At 48.3% G+C, this 18,077-nt stretch overlaps 2 protein-coding genes across 3 annotated transcripts in view; one reads left to right on the top strand and one right to left on the bottom strand.

The window, feature by feature from the left end:
• Window positions 1–5,015, bottom strand: part of TPGS2 (tubulin polyglutamylase complex subunit 2) — a 57,127-nt gene extending 52,112 nt beyond the window's left edge. For both annotated transcript variants that reach the window (XM_030566685.1, XM_030566683.1), the window contains exon 1: window positions 4,819–5,015. In XM_030566685.1, the coding sequence (XP_030422545.1) occupies window positions 4,819–4,891 (73 nt within the window). In that variant the 5' untranslated portion in view covers window positions 4,892–5,015. The remainder of the gene's footprint in view (window positions 1–4,818) is intronic.
• Window positions 5,016–5,127: 112 nt separating this feature from the next.
• Window positions 5,128–18,077, top strand: part of KIAA1328 (KIAA1328 ortholog) — a 254,190-nt gene continuing 241,240 nt past the window's right edge. The window contains exons 1-3 of the mRNA XM_030565790.1: window positions 5,128–5,312; window positions 8,647–8,682; window positions 11,998–12,137. Coding sequence (XP_030421650.1) covers window positions 5,204–5,312; window positions 8,647–8,682; window positions 11,998–12,137 — 285 coding nt within the window. The 5' untranslated portion in view covers window positions 5,128–5,203. The remainder of the gene's footprint in view (window positions 5,313–8,646; window positions 8,683–11,997; window positions 12,138–18,077) is intronic.

Below are 18,077 nucleotides of genomic sequence, written 5' to 3'. Positions count from 1 at the left end.
TTTTTAAAAAAAAATCAGTTCTTTTTCCTTTGTCTTCTGGTTTCTAGTTTCTTCCTGTGCACCATGTGTTGTAGGTCCAGTTAGTCAACTGGGACTGCCTCTGCTTGGGGTACTGTAGCTCACCCAAAGCTACATTTCAAGGGTAGGGACAAATACAGCCCCCTGACTGGACCTCTCATACAGCACCATGAATCTGCCAAGGCATGGAATTCATAGAGTCTACAGCCAGTGGAGGACTTCACAGAATTAATTACTATTTGAACTAGAGCATTCCTTTTAGAAAATCCAATCTTGATTTAAAGATTTCCACTGATGGATAGTTTATTACAGGGGTTGGCAACCTTTCGGAAGTGGTGTGCTGAGTCTTCATTTATTCACTCTAATTTAAGGTTCGCGTGCCGGTAATACATTTTAATGTTTTTTAGAAGGTCTCTCTCTACAAGTTTATATATAATATAACAAACTAGTGTTATATTGTAAAATAAACAAGATTTTCAAAATGTTTAAGAAGCTTCATTTAAAATTAAATTAAAATGTTGATCTTACACCACCAGCCCACTCAGCCTACTGCTGGTCTGGGGTTCTGTTCACCTAGGCCGGCAGTGGGCTGAGTGGGGCCTGTGTCCAGGATCCCAGATGGGAAGGGTCTGGCAGCCAGAACCCCAAACCGTCAGCGGACTGTGCGGGGCCAGCAGCCAGGACCCCAGACCAGCAGTGGGCTAAGCAGCTCAGCCTGCTGCCGCTCAGGGGTTTCATCCGCCGGCTCCTGCCAGCTGGGATCCCAGCTGCCAGACCCACTCAGCCCGCAGCCGGTCTGGGGTCCTGGCCCTGCCCACATACAGTGGGTACCTACCTTCTCCCTGGGTCTGGCCCATTCTCTTCCTCTCTCTGCACTGAGCTGAGGGTGGGAGTGGACCGAGCACAGGGCTGGGGGTGAAGGGTCTGGCCAGGAGCTAGAATCAGAGAGGGGGCTCAGGGTTGGGGCAGGAGGTTTGGGTGTGGGGGCACTTACCTGGGCAGCTCCCATGTGGTGTGAGGGGTGCAGGTGGGAATGTGACACCTGTTTGGTGTTCAGGGTGGGGGTGGGGATGTGCGGGGTGCATGGGATGTGTGGGGGCTGGGGATGTGGAGGGTGCAAGAGTCAGGGCAGAGGATTGGGGGCATGTGAGGGGGTGCAGGTGTCAGGGTAGGGGGCTGGGTATGTGTAGGGGTGCCAGAGTCAGGGCTGGGGTCATGGGGGGGGGGAGGTGAAGGAGTTAACAGAGGGCTGGGTGGTACAGGGCTCAGGGCAGAGGCCTGAGGGTGTGTGGGGGTGCAGAGCTCAGGGCAGAAAACCATGTGTGTGTTTGTGTGTGTGTGAGGGTGGGGTCAGGGCTCAAGGCAGGGGGCTGGGTGACTGCCTTCCCCCAGAACCTCCAACCCCCCACCGCTCCTTGTCCCGACTACCCCCTCCTGGGACCCCACTCCCTATCTAAGCCTCCCTGCCCCTTGTCCCCTGACTGCCCCCCTAGGACGCTACCCCTTACCTGTCCCCTGACTGCCCCTACCCTTACCACACCCCCTGGACTCCCATGCCTATCTAACCGCTCCCCGCCCCGACAGGACCCCCAGAACTCAGGACCCATACACCCCCTCCCCCGCTCCCTGCCTGCCCCAACCCCTCTCCACACCCCTGCCTCCTGACAGCCCCCCCCAGAACTCCTGACTCACCCAACCCCCCCAGCTCCTTGTCCCTTGACCACTCCCTCCAGAGACACCCCCTACCCTAACTGCTCCCCCAGGATCCTTCTTGCTCCCTGTCCCCTGACTGCCCTGACCCCTATTCGCTCCTCAAACAGACCCCGGGACCCATGCCCCATCCAACCCCCCTGATCCCTGACTGCCCCCTCCAGGAACCCCCATCCCTAACCACCCCACCAGGATCCCACCTCCCCATCCAACCCACTCTGCTCCTTGTCCCTTGACTGCCCCCACCCCTTACCCAACCCCTCTCGACCCCCTTACCATGAGGCTCCCTGCTCATCTGGAGCCCTGCTGTCGCCACGCGCACAGCACAGCCCAGCTGTGCCCCGCCCCTCAGAGCGATGTGAGCGCAACAGCAGGGCTCTGGATGAGCGGGGAGCGTCTTTACTTCTCCATGGAGCCAAACGCTGCCCTGCGGGAGTGCGCAGCCCCAGCCCCCAGAGCGCTGCACGCGCAGCAGCAGGGCTCTGGGGAAAGGCGGGGGAGAGGCTGGCAGCTTGCTGCGCTAAGTCGGTACTCCGGCCCGGGACCGCGGACCCCGTGGCTTGCTGCGTCGGCAGGATTTTTAATGGCACGTGGAGTCCCAGTAGGCAGCCGCGTGCCATTAAAAATTGGCTCTCGTGCCATAGGGGTGGCCGACCCCTGGTTTATTAGAACCCCAGTAAATAATTCCAGTGGTTAGTTACTCTTACTGCTAAAAATTTACACTTGGTTTTCCAGTTTGAATTTGTCTAGCTTTGACTTCCAGTCATTGGATCATGTTACACCTTCCTTTGCTAGATTAAAGAGACAGTTATCAAATATCTGTTCCCCACACAGGTTCTTATAAACTGTGATCAAGCCACCCCTTAAAGAGAAGGTTAAGCTAAATAGGTTGATCTCTTTGAGTCTCTCGCTATAAGGCAGGTTTTCCAATCTGCAAATCATTCTCATGGCTCTTCTCTGACCCCTCTCCAATTTATAAACATCCCTTCTTGAATTGTGGGCACCAGAACTGGACACGGTATTGCAGCAGCGGTAGAATAATTTCTCTACTCCACTCTGAGATTCCCCTCTTTGTTCATCCTAGGATGACATTAGCTTTTTTGGCCACAGCCTCGCACTAGGAGTTAAGGGCATTTAGTGCTGGGTGCTCTTGGGTTTAAAACATAAGGCACGTAAGTCAGGGTGAGCTTTTAGGGGCAAGGCCCATCTGTTGCTGTGTGTCATGGAATCATAGACTATCAGGGTTGGAAGGGACCTCAGAAGGTCATCTAGACTCACCCGCTGCTCAAAGCAGGACCAATCCCCAGGCAGATTTTTGCCCCAGATCCCTAAGTGGCCCCCTCAAGGACTGAACTCACACTCCTGGGTTTAGCAGGCCAAAGCTCAAACCACTGAGCAAGCCCTCCCCCCTGGTCCCACCCTAGGGCCCCAGCTGGGTTTTGCCACAGACCCCAATAATACGAGGCTATGGGTATCGTGGCTGGCAGGCAGGATGTGCCCATGTAGCTGCCATGGAGCTCGTAGGCAGGGGTGAAAGTAACTTAAAGGACTTGCCAGTACTCCAGAGTCCTGCGGAGGGGGAGGGGCCTCAACCAGAAGAGGCGTGGCCTCTATCAGAAGAAGTAGGGCCTTTAAATCCTGGGACTTTTAAATCAGGATTTAAAGGGCTCAGGGATTCAGCTGAAGCTAGGGGCTGGGCCCTTTAAATCACCCCCGGAGCTACCAGCTGCAGAGGCAGCTGGGAGCCCTGGGGTTTGGGTAGGAATGAAAGTAATTTACATTTCTTATCCATATGGTCCAATCGCAAGCAACCCACCTCTTCTACGTACTTCATGGATCCCTCCCATTGCATGACATAGAGAAAACAAAGCTACTATTACTACTAACAGTACTGTCTATAATAAAACTTTACTATTGGAATAAGCCTGAAAAAGTGAAAACTCACTGTCACATTTTTCTCCATGTCTTCCCTCCTCCTCCAGCCAGGCTGGGGACACTAGGCACCATGCTTTCTTCCTGCCTGGCACTGAGCAGCAGCTGCAGGGGCTTCCCTCTAGCTTGCAGTTTGCAGCAGGGAGACTGGCTGAGGGAGGGAGAAGCCTGCCTCCTGCATAAGAACAGTTTAAACTCAGCTGTTCCCTGCGCGGTTCAGTAACATTTCAAAGAGGATCAGCAAGCAGTTTGGACATCTCAGCCATGATCCTCTGCTGGGGAGGGAATGGGATAGATTTGAACTTGACAATGATTCCTGATTTTGATTGTGTTTTTTGTGTATAGGAGATCCCCTCATCCCAGGAGCAGAAAAGAACTGCCCCTGCCATGGTCACACACACCCTCCCTTCCCCCCCCCCCAAACAAAAACTGGGAGTGAAATTAACAAGGATGCCAGAAACAGCTCCTAACTCTGGGCACTGAACTGCACAGGGAACAGCTGAGTTTAAACTGTTCTTATGCAGGCAGCAGCAGCAGGCATCTCAGCCAGTCTACTCCAAGCTAGAGCCTAGAGGAAAACCCCTGCTGGGGGAGTGGGGAGGAATTCAGAGCCTTGTCTGCAGCCTGGCTGGAGGACAGGGAGGGAGGAGACGAGAAACCAATGTGACAGCGAGTTTTCCCCTTCCACCTGCTTTTGTTAGCTCAGGATTTAAGCTGTGCAGCCAAATGCTTGTATTTGTTGTGTATATTGGAAACAAGAGCCCCTCATCTCGGGGGCAGAAAGGCAAACACACCCTCCCCTCCCCCCAGCTACTGTGAGTGAAATTAACAAGGAGGCTAGAAACCACTCCTAGCCCCGGGGGCTGAGCCATCAGGGAACAGCTGAGTTTAAACTATTCTTAGGCAGGGAGCAGGCTTCTCTCTCCCTCCCTCGGTCAGTCAGTCTCCTTTTCTTACCGGTCCTCCGTCCGTACCGGCCCCCTCCCACCTCTGCTCGCAGGCAGCCTGTGAGTCCCACCGCCAGCCCCACCCCCATGGCAGGGCTACTTCGATGCCAGCCCGGCCGCCGTTTCCCTGCCAACGCGCCAGGGCCGTTTCCATGCCAACGCGGCGACCCAGGGCTGCTCAGAGCCCGTGGCCGGTCCCTCCCTCGCTCACCTAGTATCCGGATGACCCCCAGGGTGAGCCTGTCCAGAGAGGGCTTGAGGCTGCCGTAGGGCTTGTCCTCCATCCTCAGCACGCCCCCTGCCCAGCTCAACCCCTAGACAGAGAGCGGGGAACGGAGTGAATTTGTCCCCGCTCGCGCCCCGTACCGGAGACTGCGCAGCGAGGAACTCTCGCGTTTCCATCCTAGGTGACGGACGGGCCGTTGGGAGCGGTGCCTCCTGGGATTTGGAGTTCGCAGAGAGCGGCTTTCCCTGGGCCAGAACGTAGGGAGAAATACAGCTCCCAGAATGCGCCGCTCTTCCGGGTAACCGCACAGACCCTCCCGTGGCTTGGCTTCGCTCGGCTGTAGCAGGACCAAGCTGGGGTCGGGGAGCCAATGGGCTGCGAGCGCTGGGGGCGGCGGGGGTACTCTGGGAGTGGCGGTTGTTTCAAGATGGCGGATGTGGCTGCTGGGCCCGGAGGAGCCGTGTACTGGAGCAGGGACAGTATCCTTCGCGGAGCGCTTAGGCGGCAGCAGAGCAGCGGCCGGGCGGGGCTGAGTCTGTAGGAGGCTTGAGGGTTGGGGCTGAACCTGTAGGAGCCCGGGATGTTGGGGGGCAGGGAGGTTGAGCCTGTGCCTGTAGGAGCCCGGGATGTTGGTGGGTGGGGGTTGAGCCTGTACCTGTTGGAGCTCGGGATGTGGGGTGGGGGGGTGTTTAAGCCTGTGCCTGTAGGAGCCCGGGATGTTGGGGGTCAGAGGGGTTGAGCCTGTGCCTGTAGGAGTCCAGGATGTTGGTGAGCGGTGTGTGTGTGTGTGTGTGAGCCTGTGCCTGTAGGAGACCGGGGTGTTGGGGGTCAGAGGGGTTGAGCCTGTGCCTGTAGGAGCCCGGGATGTTGGGGGCAGGAGGGGTTGAGCCTGTACCTGTAGGAGTCCAGGATGTTGGTGAGCGGTGTGTGTGTGTGAGCCTGTGCCTGTAGGAGACCAGGGTGTTGGGGAGGGAGGTGTTGAGCCTGTAGGAGACAGGGGTTTTGGGAGGGGGCAGAGCCTGTAGGAGACTGGGGTGTTGGGGCTGAGCCTGTACCTGTAGGAAACTGGGATTTTGAGGGGCAGGGGGAGCTGAGCCTGTAGGAGACTGGGATGTTGGGGGGTGGAGGGGGTTGAGCCTGTGCCTTTAGGTGACAGGGTTGTTGGGAGGGAGGGGTTAAGCCTGTAAGAGACTTGGGTGTTGGGGGGCTGGTGGGTGGGCTGAGCCTGTAGGAGACTTGAGTGTTGGGGCTGAGCCTGTGCCTGTAGGAGACAGGGGTGTTGAGGGCCCGGGGGGGTGGGGGGGGGCTAAGCCTATGCCTGTAGGAGACAGGGGTGTTGGGGGTGGGGGACTGAGCCTGTAGGAGACAGGGGCGTTGAGGGGTGGGGGGGGCTAAGCCTATGCATGTAGGAGACAGGACTGTTGAGGGTGGGGGACTGAGCCTGTAGGAGACAGGGGTGTTGGGGGCTCAACTTGTAGGATGGTCCAGTGGTTAGGGCATTAGATTGTGGGAGACCTGGATTCTATTCCCTGCTCTGCCACAAACATCCTGGGTAACTGGATAAGTTACTTAGGCTCTCTGTGTCTCAGTTCCCTGGGTGTAAAGTGGGGATAACGCTGGTGTGCGTGTGTGAGGATAAATACATTCGAGATTGTGAGGTGCTCAGCTACTATGGTGATGAGGGCCATATAAGTACCTAAGGAAGGAGAGACAGAGACTGAGGGCCCTCTGCACATGGGGAGGTGCACACAGATTGTGTATGTTTGTGTGTAGAGACCATGGGGTTGTTTCATCTCATGGGGTGGAAATATAGGAGTCAACCTGGGCTGGGAACAGTGTCCTGTCCCAGCCTGTCATGTATGGATGGAATTGGAGGAGTATCTCAGCCCATCTCGGCACTGGGAGTGGGCACGTGTGTACATGGTTGTGCACTATCTCAGTAGGCGTGGATATGAACTGTTCTGCGGACATTTGGTAGGGAACACGCAGACTGGGAGGTGTCTCAGCTTGGAAGGGTGCTGCTGTTCTGTAATACAGTGAATGTCCCTTGCAGGTGGTTTTGTTGGCTCATGCACCATACCTAGTGCCACAGCACTGCTGCTTTATAGAAATGTTGGTTGTTGCCGTGACATTGTTATTTTAGTCCAGGCTCTGCGTGGTGGGGAAAAAGTTGTCCAATGGGCATCTTGATCTTAGCTGAGGCTTCTTGGATCAAGATGGTACAGCGACTTCTTGTCTCCCCTGTGGACCACTGCATTCAGCATGTGCAATTGGCTACATTTTTCACAGCTCTCGGCGAGTTGCAAGTGTCGCTGTTTATCTGGGCAGAGTTTATGTGGTGGTGGTGTAGTTGTGTCGGTCCTAGGATATTAGAGAGACAAGGTGGATGAGGTAACATCATTTATTGGACCAACTTCTGTTGATGAGAGAGACAAGCTTTCAAGGTACACAGAGCTCTGCCTCAGGACTGGGAATGAGAATGATGGTTTGTAAATATTTGCAGTATTTGAGACTCAAACGTTGCAGACAAAGAACATGAAAGAGAGACAATTGAGGAACTGTTGTAATTGAATTTCATTGTGACAAGAAAAACGGGAAAAAGTAAACAGCGTAAATAGTGATGCAAGTTGGACTTCTGCAATTCTTTCAGTCAAAGGTGGGCTTAATTATTTATTTTGCAAACAAACATCTTTACCTCTGCTTACCAACACTGTCTCTTTAAAGAGACAAGATAGGTGAGGTAATGTCTTTTATTGGTCTAACCTCTGTTGATGAGAAACAAGGTTACACGTCACATGAAGAAGAGCGCTGTGTAAATTCAAAAGCTTGTCTCTCTCACCAACAGAAGTTGGTCTAATGACAGCTGTTACCTCACCCAACTTGTCTCTTTAATATCCCGGAACTGACACTGCTACAACAAAACTGCATACTGTCTCTTTAAAGAAGAGACTCTAAAGGCCACACCCTGCTCTGGATTCTGCTTTTTTTTGTGCTCTTATCTTTAGACTAATTTATATGGGGCAGGGATTTTGGCTCTGTAGGCACTACTGTAATACAAATAATATGTTGCCCAGTTCCAGGTGCTTTTAGAGGGCTAGATATAGTAAATTGTATTTATGATTGTGACAACCACTTATTTGAATATTTCTGAAATAGCTTTATTCACAAATAACTGCCTGAAACCAAATCTAAATCTCCTGCCTAAACAAATACATGAAAAGTCCCTAGACATTCAACTCTCATCTATCCTTTGAGGAAAGATCAGCTGAGAATGACCAACTTCCTTTTAAATCTTTGTTTCCTTTTAGCTTAACGGTCTTAGTCATATACCTTGTGCACTGTGTAGTCTGTTGTGGTATGTGGTTCAGTGTCAGTGTGACTACATACATAAGTCTCAGCAATTTGCCTTCGCTGTCTGTCCTAAGAGATTCTTTCTATAATGTTAACTTTAGTCTAGTTCAAATAAATATTGTGTTGCTTCATTACCTTAATACTTGGAGTTGCAACTGGGTCTGGTCCTGTGAATCTTTTGTAAAGATGACCTCTGAGATGATCTTTAGATGAAAGCTAGTACATACAGAGTGCATATGTTAGTAAGTGTCTTCTTTCAAAATCGGCATTCATGTTTTGTTCTGGTCAAGTTTGTCCTGCAATAGATGCTTTCTAAATGTTGGAGACTCATAAAAGGCGTCGGGTCAATAATTTTTTTTGCAAATCACAGATTTAAAGGTGCATTTTCATATTTTTTTTTGTAGATCTCAGCTTGGACTTCTTTCTCTTTAATTTGTTTTCCTTTAATGAAATTGCATACAGTTTCTGATGAAGAACAGCCAGTGGTGTATGTGCCAGGTATGATTTCCTAATAGTTGTAAATGACACTTTGTCAAGTGAAACATTGCTGTGATTTTTCAGTTTTGTATTTTTCAATTGCACATGAGACATAGAACCTGCCTGTGTTGGGACATAAAAGATTATAGTAGAGGATCTATGGCTCACTGATTATAAAAATATACGGTAGAAGATGAGTTGTTTTAGGGACTCATTCCGATGTAGTCGTAGGGCACAGTTCTGTCTAATCTGTGGTGTAGGCTGAATCTTAATTGTGTCTCTGGCCATGTCTACATCTAAAATTTTGCAGCGCTGGTTGTTACAGCTGTATTAGTACAGCTGTATAGGGCCAGCGCTGCAGAGTGGCCACACTTACAGCAACCAGCGCTGCAAGTGGTGTTAGATGTGGCCACACTGCAGCGCTGTTGGGCGGCTTCAAGGGGGGTTCCGGGAACGGGAGAGCAAACCGGGGAAGGAGACCAGCTTCGCCGCGGTTTGCTCTCTCGTTCCCGGAACCCCGAGCAAGCAGGTCTCCTTCCCTGCGGTTTGCAGGGTGGCTCCGGGAACGCGAGAGCAAACCGCGGCGAAGCTGGTCTCCTTCCCCGGTTTGCTCTCTAGTTCCCGGAACCCCGAGCAAGCAGGTAAGGAGAACCGCTTGCTCGGCGGTTCGGGGAACGAGAGAGCAAACCGGGAAAGGAGACCAGCTTTGCCGCGGTTTGCTCTCTCGTTCCCGGAGCCACCCTGCAAACCGCAGGGAAGGAGAACCGCTTGCTTGGCGGTTCGGGGAACGAGAGAGCAAACCGGGAAAGGAGACCAGCTTCGCCGCGGTTTGCTCTCGCGTTCCCGGAGCCACCCTGCAAACCGCAGGGAAGGAGACCTGCTTGCTCGGGGTTCCGGGAACGAGAGAGCAAACCGCGGCGAAGCTGGTCTCCTTTCCCGGTTTGCTCTCTCGTTCCCCGAACCGCCGAGCAAGCGGTTCTCCTTCCCTGCGGTTTGCAGGGTGGCTCCGGGAACAAGAGAGCAAACCGCGGCAAAGCTGGTCTCCTTTCCCGGTTTGCTCTCTCGTTCCCCGAACCGCCGAGCAAGCGGTTCTCCTTCCCTGCGGTTTGCAGGGTGGCTCCGGGAACGAGAGAGCAAACCGCGGCAAAGCTGGTCTCCTTTCCCGGTTTGCTCTCTCGTTCCCCGAACCGCCGAGCAAGCGGTTCTCCTTACCTGCTTGCTCGGGGTTCCGGGAACGAGAGAGCAAACCGGGAAAGGAGATCAGCTTGATTACCAGAGGCTTCCTCCTTCCACGGAGGTCAAGAAAAGCGCTGGTAAGTGTTTACATTGGATTACCAGCGCTGGATCACCAGCGCTGGATCCTCTACACCCGAGACAAAACGGGAGTACGGCCAGCGCTGCAAACAGGGAGTTGCAGCGCTGGTGATGCCCTGCAGATGTGTACACCTTCAAAGTTGCAGCGCTGTAACTCCCTCACCAGCGCTGCAACTTTCTGATGTAGACAAGCCCTCTGTTAAAGACTTGAACATCTCTAAATGCTTGAACATCTCTTAGCTAGTTTTGGGGCAAGATGAATTAAATGCAGATCAATCCAGTCTATAATAAAAGATGGAACTGTTGTACATTTAGTTTAGATGGCTGTATTAATTGTCCCAGAATTTATAATCATATTAACTGTTTTCAAACAGCGAGCCTTAAAACAGGTATAACAAGGTTGTGTCTTTGCCTGATTCTAAAATATATGCATGTAATACATAACACGAGCAAGGTGTGTGTGTGTGTGTTTGTGTTGATGGAATTGGGCTGCAAACTGCATTGAGAAACCATGTGATCGAGGTTTGGACCAGCACAGTTGACATTACTTTTTTTTTTTGTATAAAACTCTAGTTATGCAAGGTAGAGGGCCTATGTTACAGCGGAATTAAAACATGGCTGAATGTGATTGTAGCTAGTATGGCTCAAGCCCAGGTGATGACAGGGCCTAACAGTCTGTGACCTGGAAAGGAAAGTTTGTGATATTAGGATAACTTTCTGGATTTACAGTAGAAATAGTTCATAATGCAGACAAAAAAAATCAGACAACTTTAGGAACTCTGTCCCCTCTAAATGGGGGTGAAGAGTGGGATGGAAGAGAGGAATTCACTTTTGAAATCTCCACCCAAAAAATAAATATACCAAGTTTGCTAATATAAGTGAGAAATATTTAAAACTGCCTGGTACCTCTGAACAGTGATAAAAATTTGGTTCTTAGGGTTCTAAGGACCAAAGACCTGAGTCGTCAGAGCTTACTACATAGCTACTGGCAGTGGAGCTGAACTAATGTTAGCAATAGTGAAAATCTCTCTAGTGTTCACACAGTAGTCAGGGTGCTAACCTAGGACTTGGGAGGCCTGGGCTGAATTCCTTGTTCTGCTACAGACTTCCTTTGTGGCCCTGGGCAAGTCATTTAGCCTCTCTGTGCCTTGCTTCTCTCTCCTTCAGGTAGGGTTAATGGCACTTCTCTACCTCTCAGGAGTATTGTGAAGATAAATACATTAAAGATTGTGAAGCATTTTGAGATATACTGGTGAAAAGCTCCCAGATAAGAACCGGGTATCGTGGTTACCCATAAGTTTGACATGAGGAACAAACAGCATTAATCTTGGGCAAAAATATACAGCAACAATATGTATGTAGGCTTGGCAGAATTCTTTTTTTTTAATAATTTCAATGGATAATATCACTTTCTATTTTTAAGCATTTTTAGATTTTTATTGATAAATTTTCAGAGTTGTGAGTAATTATGGAGGAGTCAGACACTAGTTAATGACAGATGTTGAGATTTGAAAAGTTAGTTTTATAATTGTTAAAACACAAATTGTCAACATCACATATAAAAATATACAAAGTAAATACCCTAAATCGAACTGAGTTTTCAAGCAGCATTTTTTTGACTTTGCCTCTGTACGTTTTTATTATTGTCAATGGAAATATTTTTTCATTTGTGTGTGTGTACAGTGAAATTGACATTTACCAATTAAAAAATCGAATGCTTCCAAGACTAAATATCTGTAAAATGTGAAACATTAAAATATGTCACGTGAGCGGTGACATTAGCCTTATTTGTGATGCCTAGTTAGTCCTTATTTACGGTGTTATTACAGAAGGACCTTTGGTTTGTACTTTGGTTTGTGCAGTCATAGGACAGAACTAGCAAGTGTGTCCCAGTCCATAGGTTATTTTGGGAGCATTTACAGAGTTTATTTGGAAGCGTCTGTGATAGGCTCTTGGGGGGTGGGGGCGTGTAAGAGCAAACTAAGAATCTCCTCTCAATGTCTGTTTGTCTTCCTCCTATAGGCATTTCTGCTGAAGGAAATTTAAGAACAAGATATGTGGTAAAGGGTCGAAAAAGCGAAGCTAAGCTGAAGGTCCCTGGAGCTGCTCCTTCTGCTTCCATGGATCCATTGAAAAGCACAGGAGACCCAGCAGGGCAGCAGGTCAGCAAGCATGAACTTTTCTTATTCTGAAGAGTTCAGACAAATAGTAGAAAAAGTTGTAGCTAATCATTACGTATCACTGATTTTTTACGCCACTGAAAACTTGCATGATGTACTCTCTACAGCCGCACATTCACGAATTGTCTAAATCTCCTTGTTTCTTTCTTCACAATATCTTTAAGATCCAGCATTCCTGTTACCACACAGCTAAAACTCTCATCTAGGCCTTGTGTTCTGACTACCACATCCCCCTCCTCCTGTGTCCTTAACCAATGCCACCTTGCCCAACTTATGTCCATTCCAAGTGCTATTGCAGAGACTGTTTTGCTGGCTCACTGCTTCAACCACATTCCCCCTCCCACTTTGCATCCCTCTGCTGGTTCCCTCTTTTCCACATCAAATGATAACTAAGGCTAAGATTTTTCCCCGGTTATTGTTAGTAAAAGTCATTAACAGGTCACAGGCAGTAAACAAAAATTCACAGAGCCCCTGACCTGTTTGCTACTTTACTAAAAATAACCAGGGCCAGGGTTAGGTAGGGGGAAGGAATGGAGTCCCAAGGGGGGAGGGACTGACAGGCCGAGCCCTCCACCATGGCAACGGGCATAGCCCTGACCCCAGTGGCCGCAGCGGGGGTGCAGCCATGGGGGACATTCAGCCCTTGCTCGAGAGCTGGCTCAGCTGTGGGGCAGGGGTGCATGACCCGACTGAAGCCCCTGCCAAGCCCCGGCCGCCGCGGTGAAGGACACATACACATGTGGCCCTGGGAAGTTGCAAGGGGGCCCCAGCTGCAGCTTCTGGTGAAAGCTGCTGGGTTGGGGTGCACGACACTAGCTGCAGCCCCACCAAACCCGGGACACCATGGGGCTGTGGTGTACGGCCCCAGCTGCAGCCCCCAGAGGAAGCCACGGGGCTGAGTCTGCAGGGTCCTTGTTCCAGCCCTGCCGCCGCCTCTTGAAGCCCTGGAAGTCACGGAGGTCATGATAACTACTTGTTTTCACTTTAAAGGCCCTTCATGGCCTATCCCCACCCTACTTATCGCTACTTATGTGCATTTGAGCTTTTGACTCCTGCCTGCACTCTGCCAATGATACCAGTCTTGAATCCCCCGTTTTCCAACAAGCACTTTGGTGCTTTCTCCCATGCTTCCCCTTATACATGGAAGCTGCTCTTGATAAACACACCCAAGGCCAGCTTGTTCTTCAAACCCCTTCTTAAAACTCTCCTCTGCTGTGTTTCTACAGAATGCTTGACAACGATTAGGCAGCTGCTGTGCTGTGCCCATTGCGTCTTGTATTGTCCATAAGTCTTACCCTGTGTTTGTCTTTCATTTTGTGCTTAGATTGTGAATTGTTTGAGGCAGAATTGTCTTGTTGTTGTGTCATACAGCTTGTAGTACTGTTCGGCCTTGACCCCCATTCAGCCTCCCTAGCTTTTACTACTGTATAAATAATAATAAAGAGGGATGGAAACTAGATAATAATCTTTTTACAGTGGACTCTCTTGTTGTCTTGCCTTGCAGAATCCTTATGGAGACTTAACAGTTCAGGCTTACCCTTTCCATGATAAAGGAAAAAAGAAATCTCATGATATTTTACTTGCTACAGTCAGGTGAAGTTTTGCAAGGTTTCTTTGCTCCTAGAGTCATGATGGCCACTGCCCGTTGTGTCAGAAGTGTTTAGTATTGAAGGAAGAACCGACCCCTTTACTTTGATATATTTCAATTATATGTAGTCAGAGGTGAGATGATAGAACACTGCATTGAAGCCAATGAATTGTTCCCTTCTAATATGAATCCTAGCAGAGCTGACTTGGTCTTTCATCATTCACAAAGCAGATCTGAGTACCATGTGGATGGTATATGTAGGCCTTTTTGGACGAGACATGAAAAACAAAGGTCCTGTCAACGCTATCTAGACGTTGAAGATCCCATGATACCTTTTGTAAATCAGGATTTGCCCCGGTGGTCTTGTCCAAAATTCTTCTTCCTCCTCCCCTTGGATGTTGGGAAGAGGTTGACTACCAATCTCCACCCCAAATGTGATGGTGTATGGGCACGTTTTGTGAAGGGCTTTGGGATTTTGGGGGCTAAAGATGTTGTATAAATGCAAAATACTAGTCTAAGGCCATGTTCTGCCCTGACTGATTCAGTAGGGTTGGACAAGATGTAAAGCTGGATAGAACTTAGCCTGTATTTTCATTTGTGTGTGGAGACAATGGCCTTCTCATTCCATTTTAAAAGTGTAATTATACTGTTAACAATTCTGGACCTTGATGTGTGTTGAGGTACAAATCTGCCTCTGAGAGGCCACCTTGCATCACTTGTTAGTAGCTGGGGACTATTAATGTGCAAAGACAAGGTTGTCTGGCTGCTTCTTCATCCCCTAAATCCATCTGCGTTGCTGTGAGAAGATGCTTTGGGCTGGGGCAGAGGATTGGGGTGCAGGAGGGGGTGCGGGCTCTGGGAAGGAGTTTGGGTGCAGGCTTGGGACAGGGGGTAGGGTGCAGGGGGTGTTGCGCGGGGTGAGGGGTGTGGGCCTTGGCCGGGCAGGGCTTACCTTGGGCAGCTCCCAAAAGTGACCAGCACATCCCTCTGGCAGCGGTGCTGGGGAGTGGGGTGTCAGGGGTCTCCGCGCTCTGCCCCTGCCCACAGCACCACCCCCGTAGCTTCCATTGGCCACAGTTCTTGGCCAATGGGAGCTGTGGAGTTGGCGCTCAGGTTGGGGGCAGCACGTGGAGACCCCCCAGGGGCCGCCGGGATGTCCTGGCCACTTCTGGGAGCGGCGATAAGCCAGGGTAGGTAGGGAGCCTGCCTAAGCCCCACTGTGCCACCAGACTTTTAGCGTCTAAAATCTCCCAGTTTGCCTTCAGTATCCTCTGGGAGATAGAGCCTGATTCCGGGAGCCTCTCTGCAAAACTGAGAGGGTTGGCAACCCTACTGTGAAGTAGTCAGATCAAAGAAACCTGCAGCCTGAAACTCAAAGTGCTACCAAAGGAAGTATTTAATTTAAATAAAAATTAAAAGACTTTGAATGAGGGTCATTTTAAAGCTTAGGGTATGGAATAACATAACTCTGCATAAGATCATCGTCAGTCTTTCTATTCGGCTACTTACAGTAATCGTTTTATTAGCTTTTGAACACTGGTTTGAAACAAACTGAAGATTGAAGGGCACATTTTCTCCTTGGTGTGTACACTCAACTCACATTACTGAGAAGCATTCATTGTGAATGAAGGTTAAACTGTTATTGTTTGCTTCATACTTTCAACAGTTATTCTGTATTGTACTTTGTGTTAAATTGTGAGATCTTTGAGGGCAGGATTATTGAGTACGATGAACACTTAGTAACACTCAGAATTCATAGATGTCTAGATTCCAAGCCTAGAAAGGATCATTGTGATCGTCTAGCCTGACCTGTATTGCACAGGCCATAGATCTTGTTCAGAATGATTCCTTTTGAATGAGAGCAGATCTTTTTAGCAAAAACATCCAATCTTGATTTAAAAACTGTCAGTGATGGGGAATCCACCATGACAATTGGCAACATTCTCTGTAATTTTTTCCATCCATGTGTGGAATGAATTTTGTTTTGTGCACCAATATCGAGGTGATGTGCGCCACCAGTAGAAACAAAAAACGATAATATATATTTTTCAAAAGTTACTATGGAGATAATTACTCCCGCCGGGACAGGCTAGGCATTTTAGAACTCACTATTCAAAGAATTAAATTTATGAAATGCATAGACCAGTCCTGAAACTAAAATAACAGCACTTTGAAAGAATAAAATTACAGCTGACCAGGTGCTCCAAGGCAGAGGGCAGGAGCAATGTGGCTGCAGAGTAGCTCGGGGAGAGACACCTGAACACACGCTGCCGGATGTGTGCGGCTCTGCTAACCAAGTGTGTGGCACTTGATTCACTTCTGGGCGGCCACGCGACTGCGCAACTTAGAGGGAACACGGACCCTTGGTAAATTGTTCCAATGGTTAAGTAGTTTTGTTAAAAATACATGCCTTCTTTCCAGTCTGAATTTGTCTAGTTTCAACTTCCAGCCATTGGATTGTTTTATACCTTTCTCTGTTAGATTGGAGATCCTATTATTAAATATTTTTCCCCCAGGTAGGTACTTATAGTCTGTAATCAACTCAACCCTTAACCTTCTCTTTAACTAAAATCCATTGAGCTCCTTGAGTCTGTCACTATAAAGCATGTTTTCTAATCCTTGAATAATTCTTGTGGCTCTTCTCTGAACCCTCTCTAATTTATCTACGTTCTTCCTGAATTGTGGGCCCCAGAACTAGACACAGTATCCCAGCAGTGGTCACACCAGTGCCAAATACAGAGGTCAAACCACCTCTGTACTCCTACTCAAGAATTCCCATGTTTATTCATCCAAGGATCATGTTAGTCCTTTTGGCCACACAGTCACACCGGGAGCTCATGTCCAGCTGGTTATCCACCATGACCCCCAAATCTTTTCCAGACTAACTGCTTGCCAGGATAAAGTTCTCCATCTTGTAAGCATTGTCCACATTCTTTGTTCCCAGATTATACATTTACATTTAGCTTTATTAAAATGCATGTTCTTTGCTTGTGCCCACCTTACCGAGCATTCCAGATTGCTCTGAATCAATGACCTCTTCTCTTCATTATTTACCACTTCTCCAATTTTTGTGTCATCTGCAGACTTTCAGTGATGATTTTGTTTTCTTCCAGGTCATTAATAAAAATGTTAAATAGCATCGGGCCAAAACCAATACCTGTGGGATGACATTAGAAACTCACCCATTCAATGGTGATTCCCTGTTTACAGTTACATTTTGAGACCATGTGTGCCATGTTATTTTTATACCTTTTTGGTTTTCAGTCAGAATGTCATGCCTTACAGAAGTCTAGATATATTACTTCAACACTATCACCTTTATCAACCAAACTTGTAATCTCTTCAAAAAATATCTAGTTAGTTAGGTTCTTTTCTCAGAATAAACCCCTATTGATTGGCATTAATTATATTACTCTCCTTTAGTTCTTTATTAATCGAGTCCTGTTTCAGCCATCCATTATCCTTCTGGGATCAATGTCAGGTTAAAAGACCTATAATTTTCCAGGTCATCCTATTTACACTTTTTAAATATTGGCACAACATTAGCTTTCTTTCAGTCTTCTGAAACTTTCCCAGTGCTCCAAGACTTATTGAAAATCAACATTAAGAGTCCAGCAAGCTCCTGTGGGCAACTCTTTTAAAACTTGGATGCAAGTTATCTGGGTCTGCTGGCTTAAAATTGTTCGACTTTAGTAGCTGCTATTTAACATCCTCATAAGATACTAGTAGAATCGAAAGAGTGTTGTACGATTTGACTACATCATCTGATGTTCAAGGTTTAGAAATCTTCAATCTTCTACTCAAGCATATAGGAACTTATTGGTTTTATTACATGTATGTAAAGATCTAGCACACAGTAAACTTCCTTGAGTATTTGCCATTACTTCCACTTAATTTGATTTCTGTTTTATTACTACCAAATTCTTGGAGAAAATAATGTGGTTTAAAAATAATTCAATCTCCACCTCTTTTTTGGATCGCTTTGTATTCCATATAGGTTCCTATACTGAGCTCAGCACTGTAGTATGAGAATGCCGGGCACAGGCCTTGGATAACTATCACTAGCTGTATAAAGTTGTTCTTTTACTAAGTAAGGCCAAACTTAGAGTTCAGTGGAAGAGCCCATGGAAATATCCACAGTTATATGTAGGCTTTGCAGAATTCAATTTTTTTAATATAATTTTGATAGATATTTTCTCTCTTTATGGACTTAATTAGATTTTTACAATTCAATATTCAGTTGTGGGAAATTAAGTACAGGTAAAACAATAATTATTTAATGACAGTAGATGTTGAGAATAAAAAATGAAGGTTTTATAATTGTTAAAACAAAG

Source organism: Gopherus evgoodei, chromosome 6, assembly GCF_007399415.2.
Source record: "Gopherus evgoodei ecotype Sinaloan lineage chromosome 6, rGopEvg1_v1.p, whole genome shotgun sequence".
NCBI classification, from domain to species: domain Eukaryota; kingdom Metazoa; phylum Chordata; order Testudines; family Testudinidae; genus Gopherus; species Gopherus evgoodei.
This window is presented reverse-complemented; position numbering and strand designations above follow the sequence as displayed.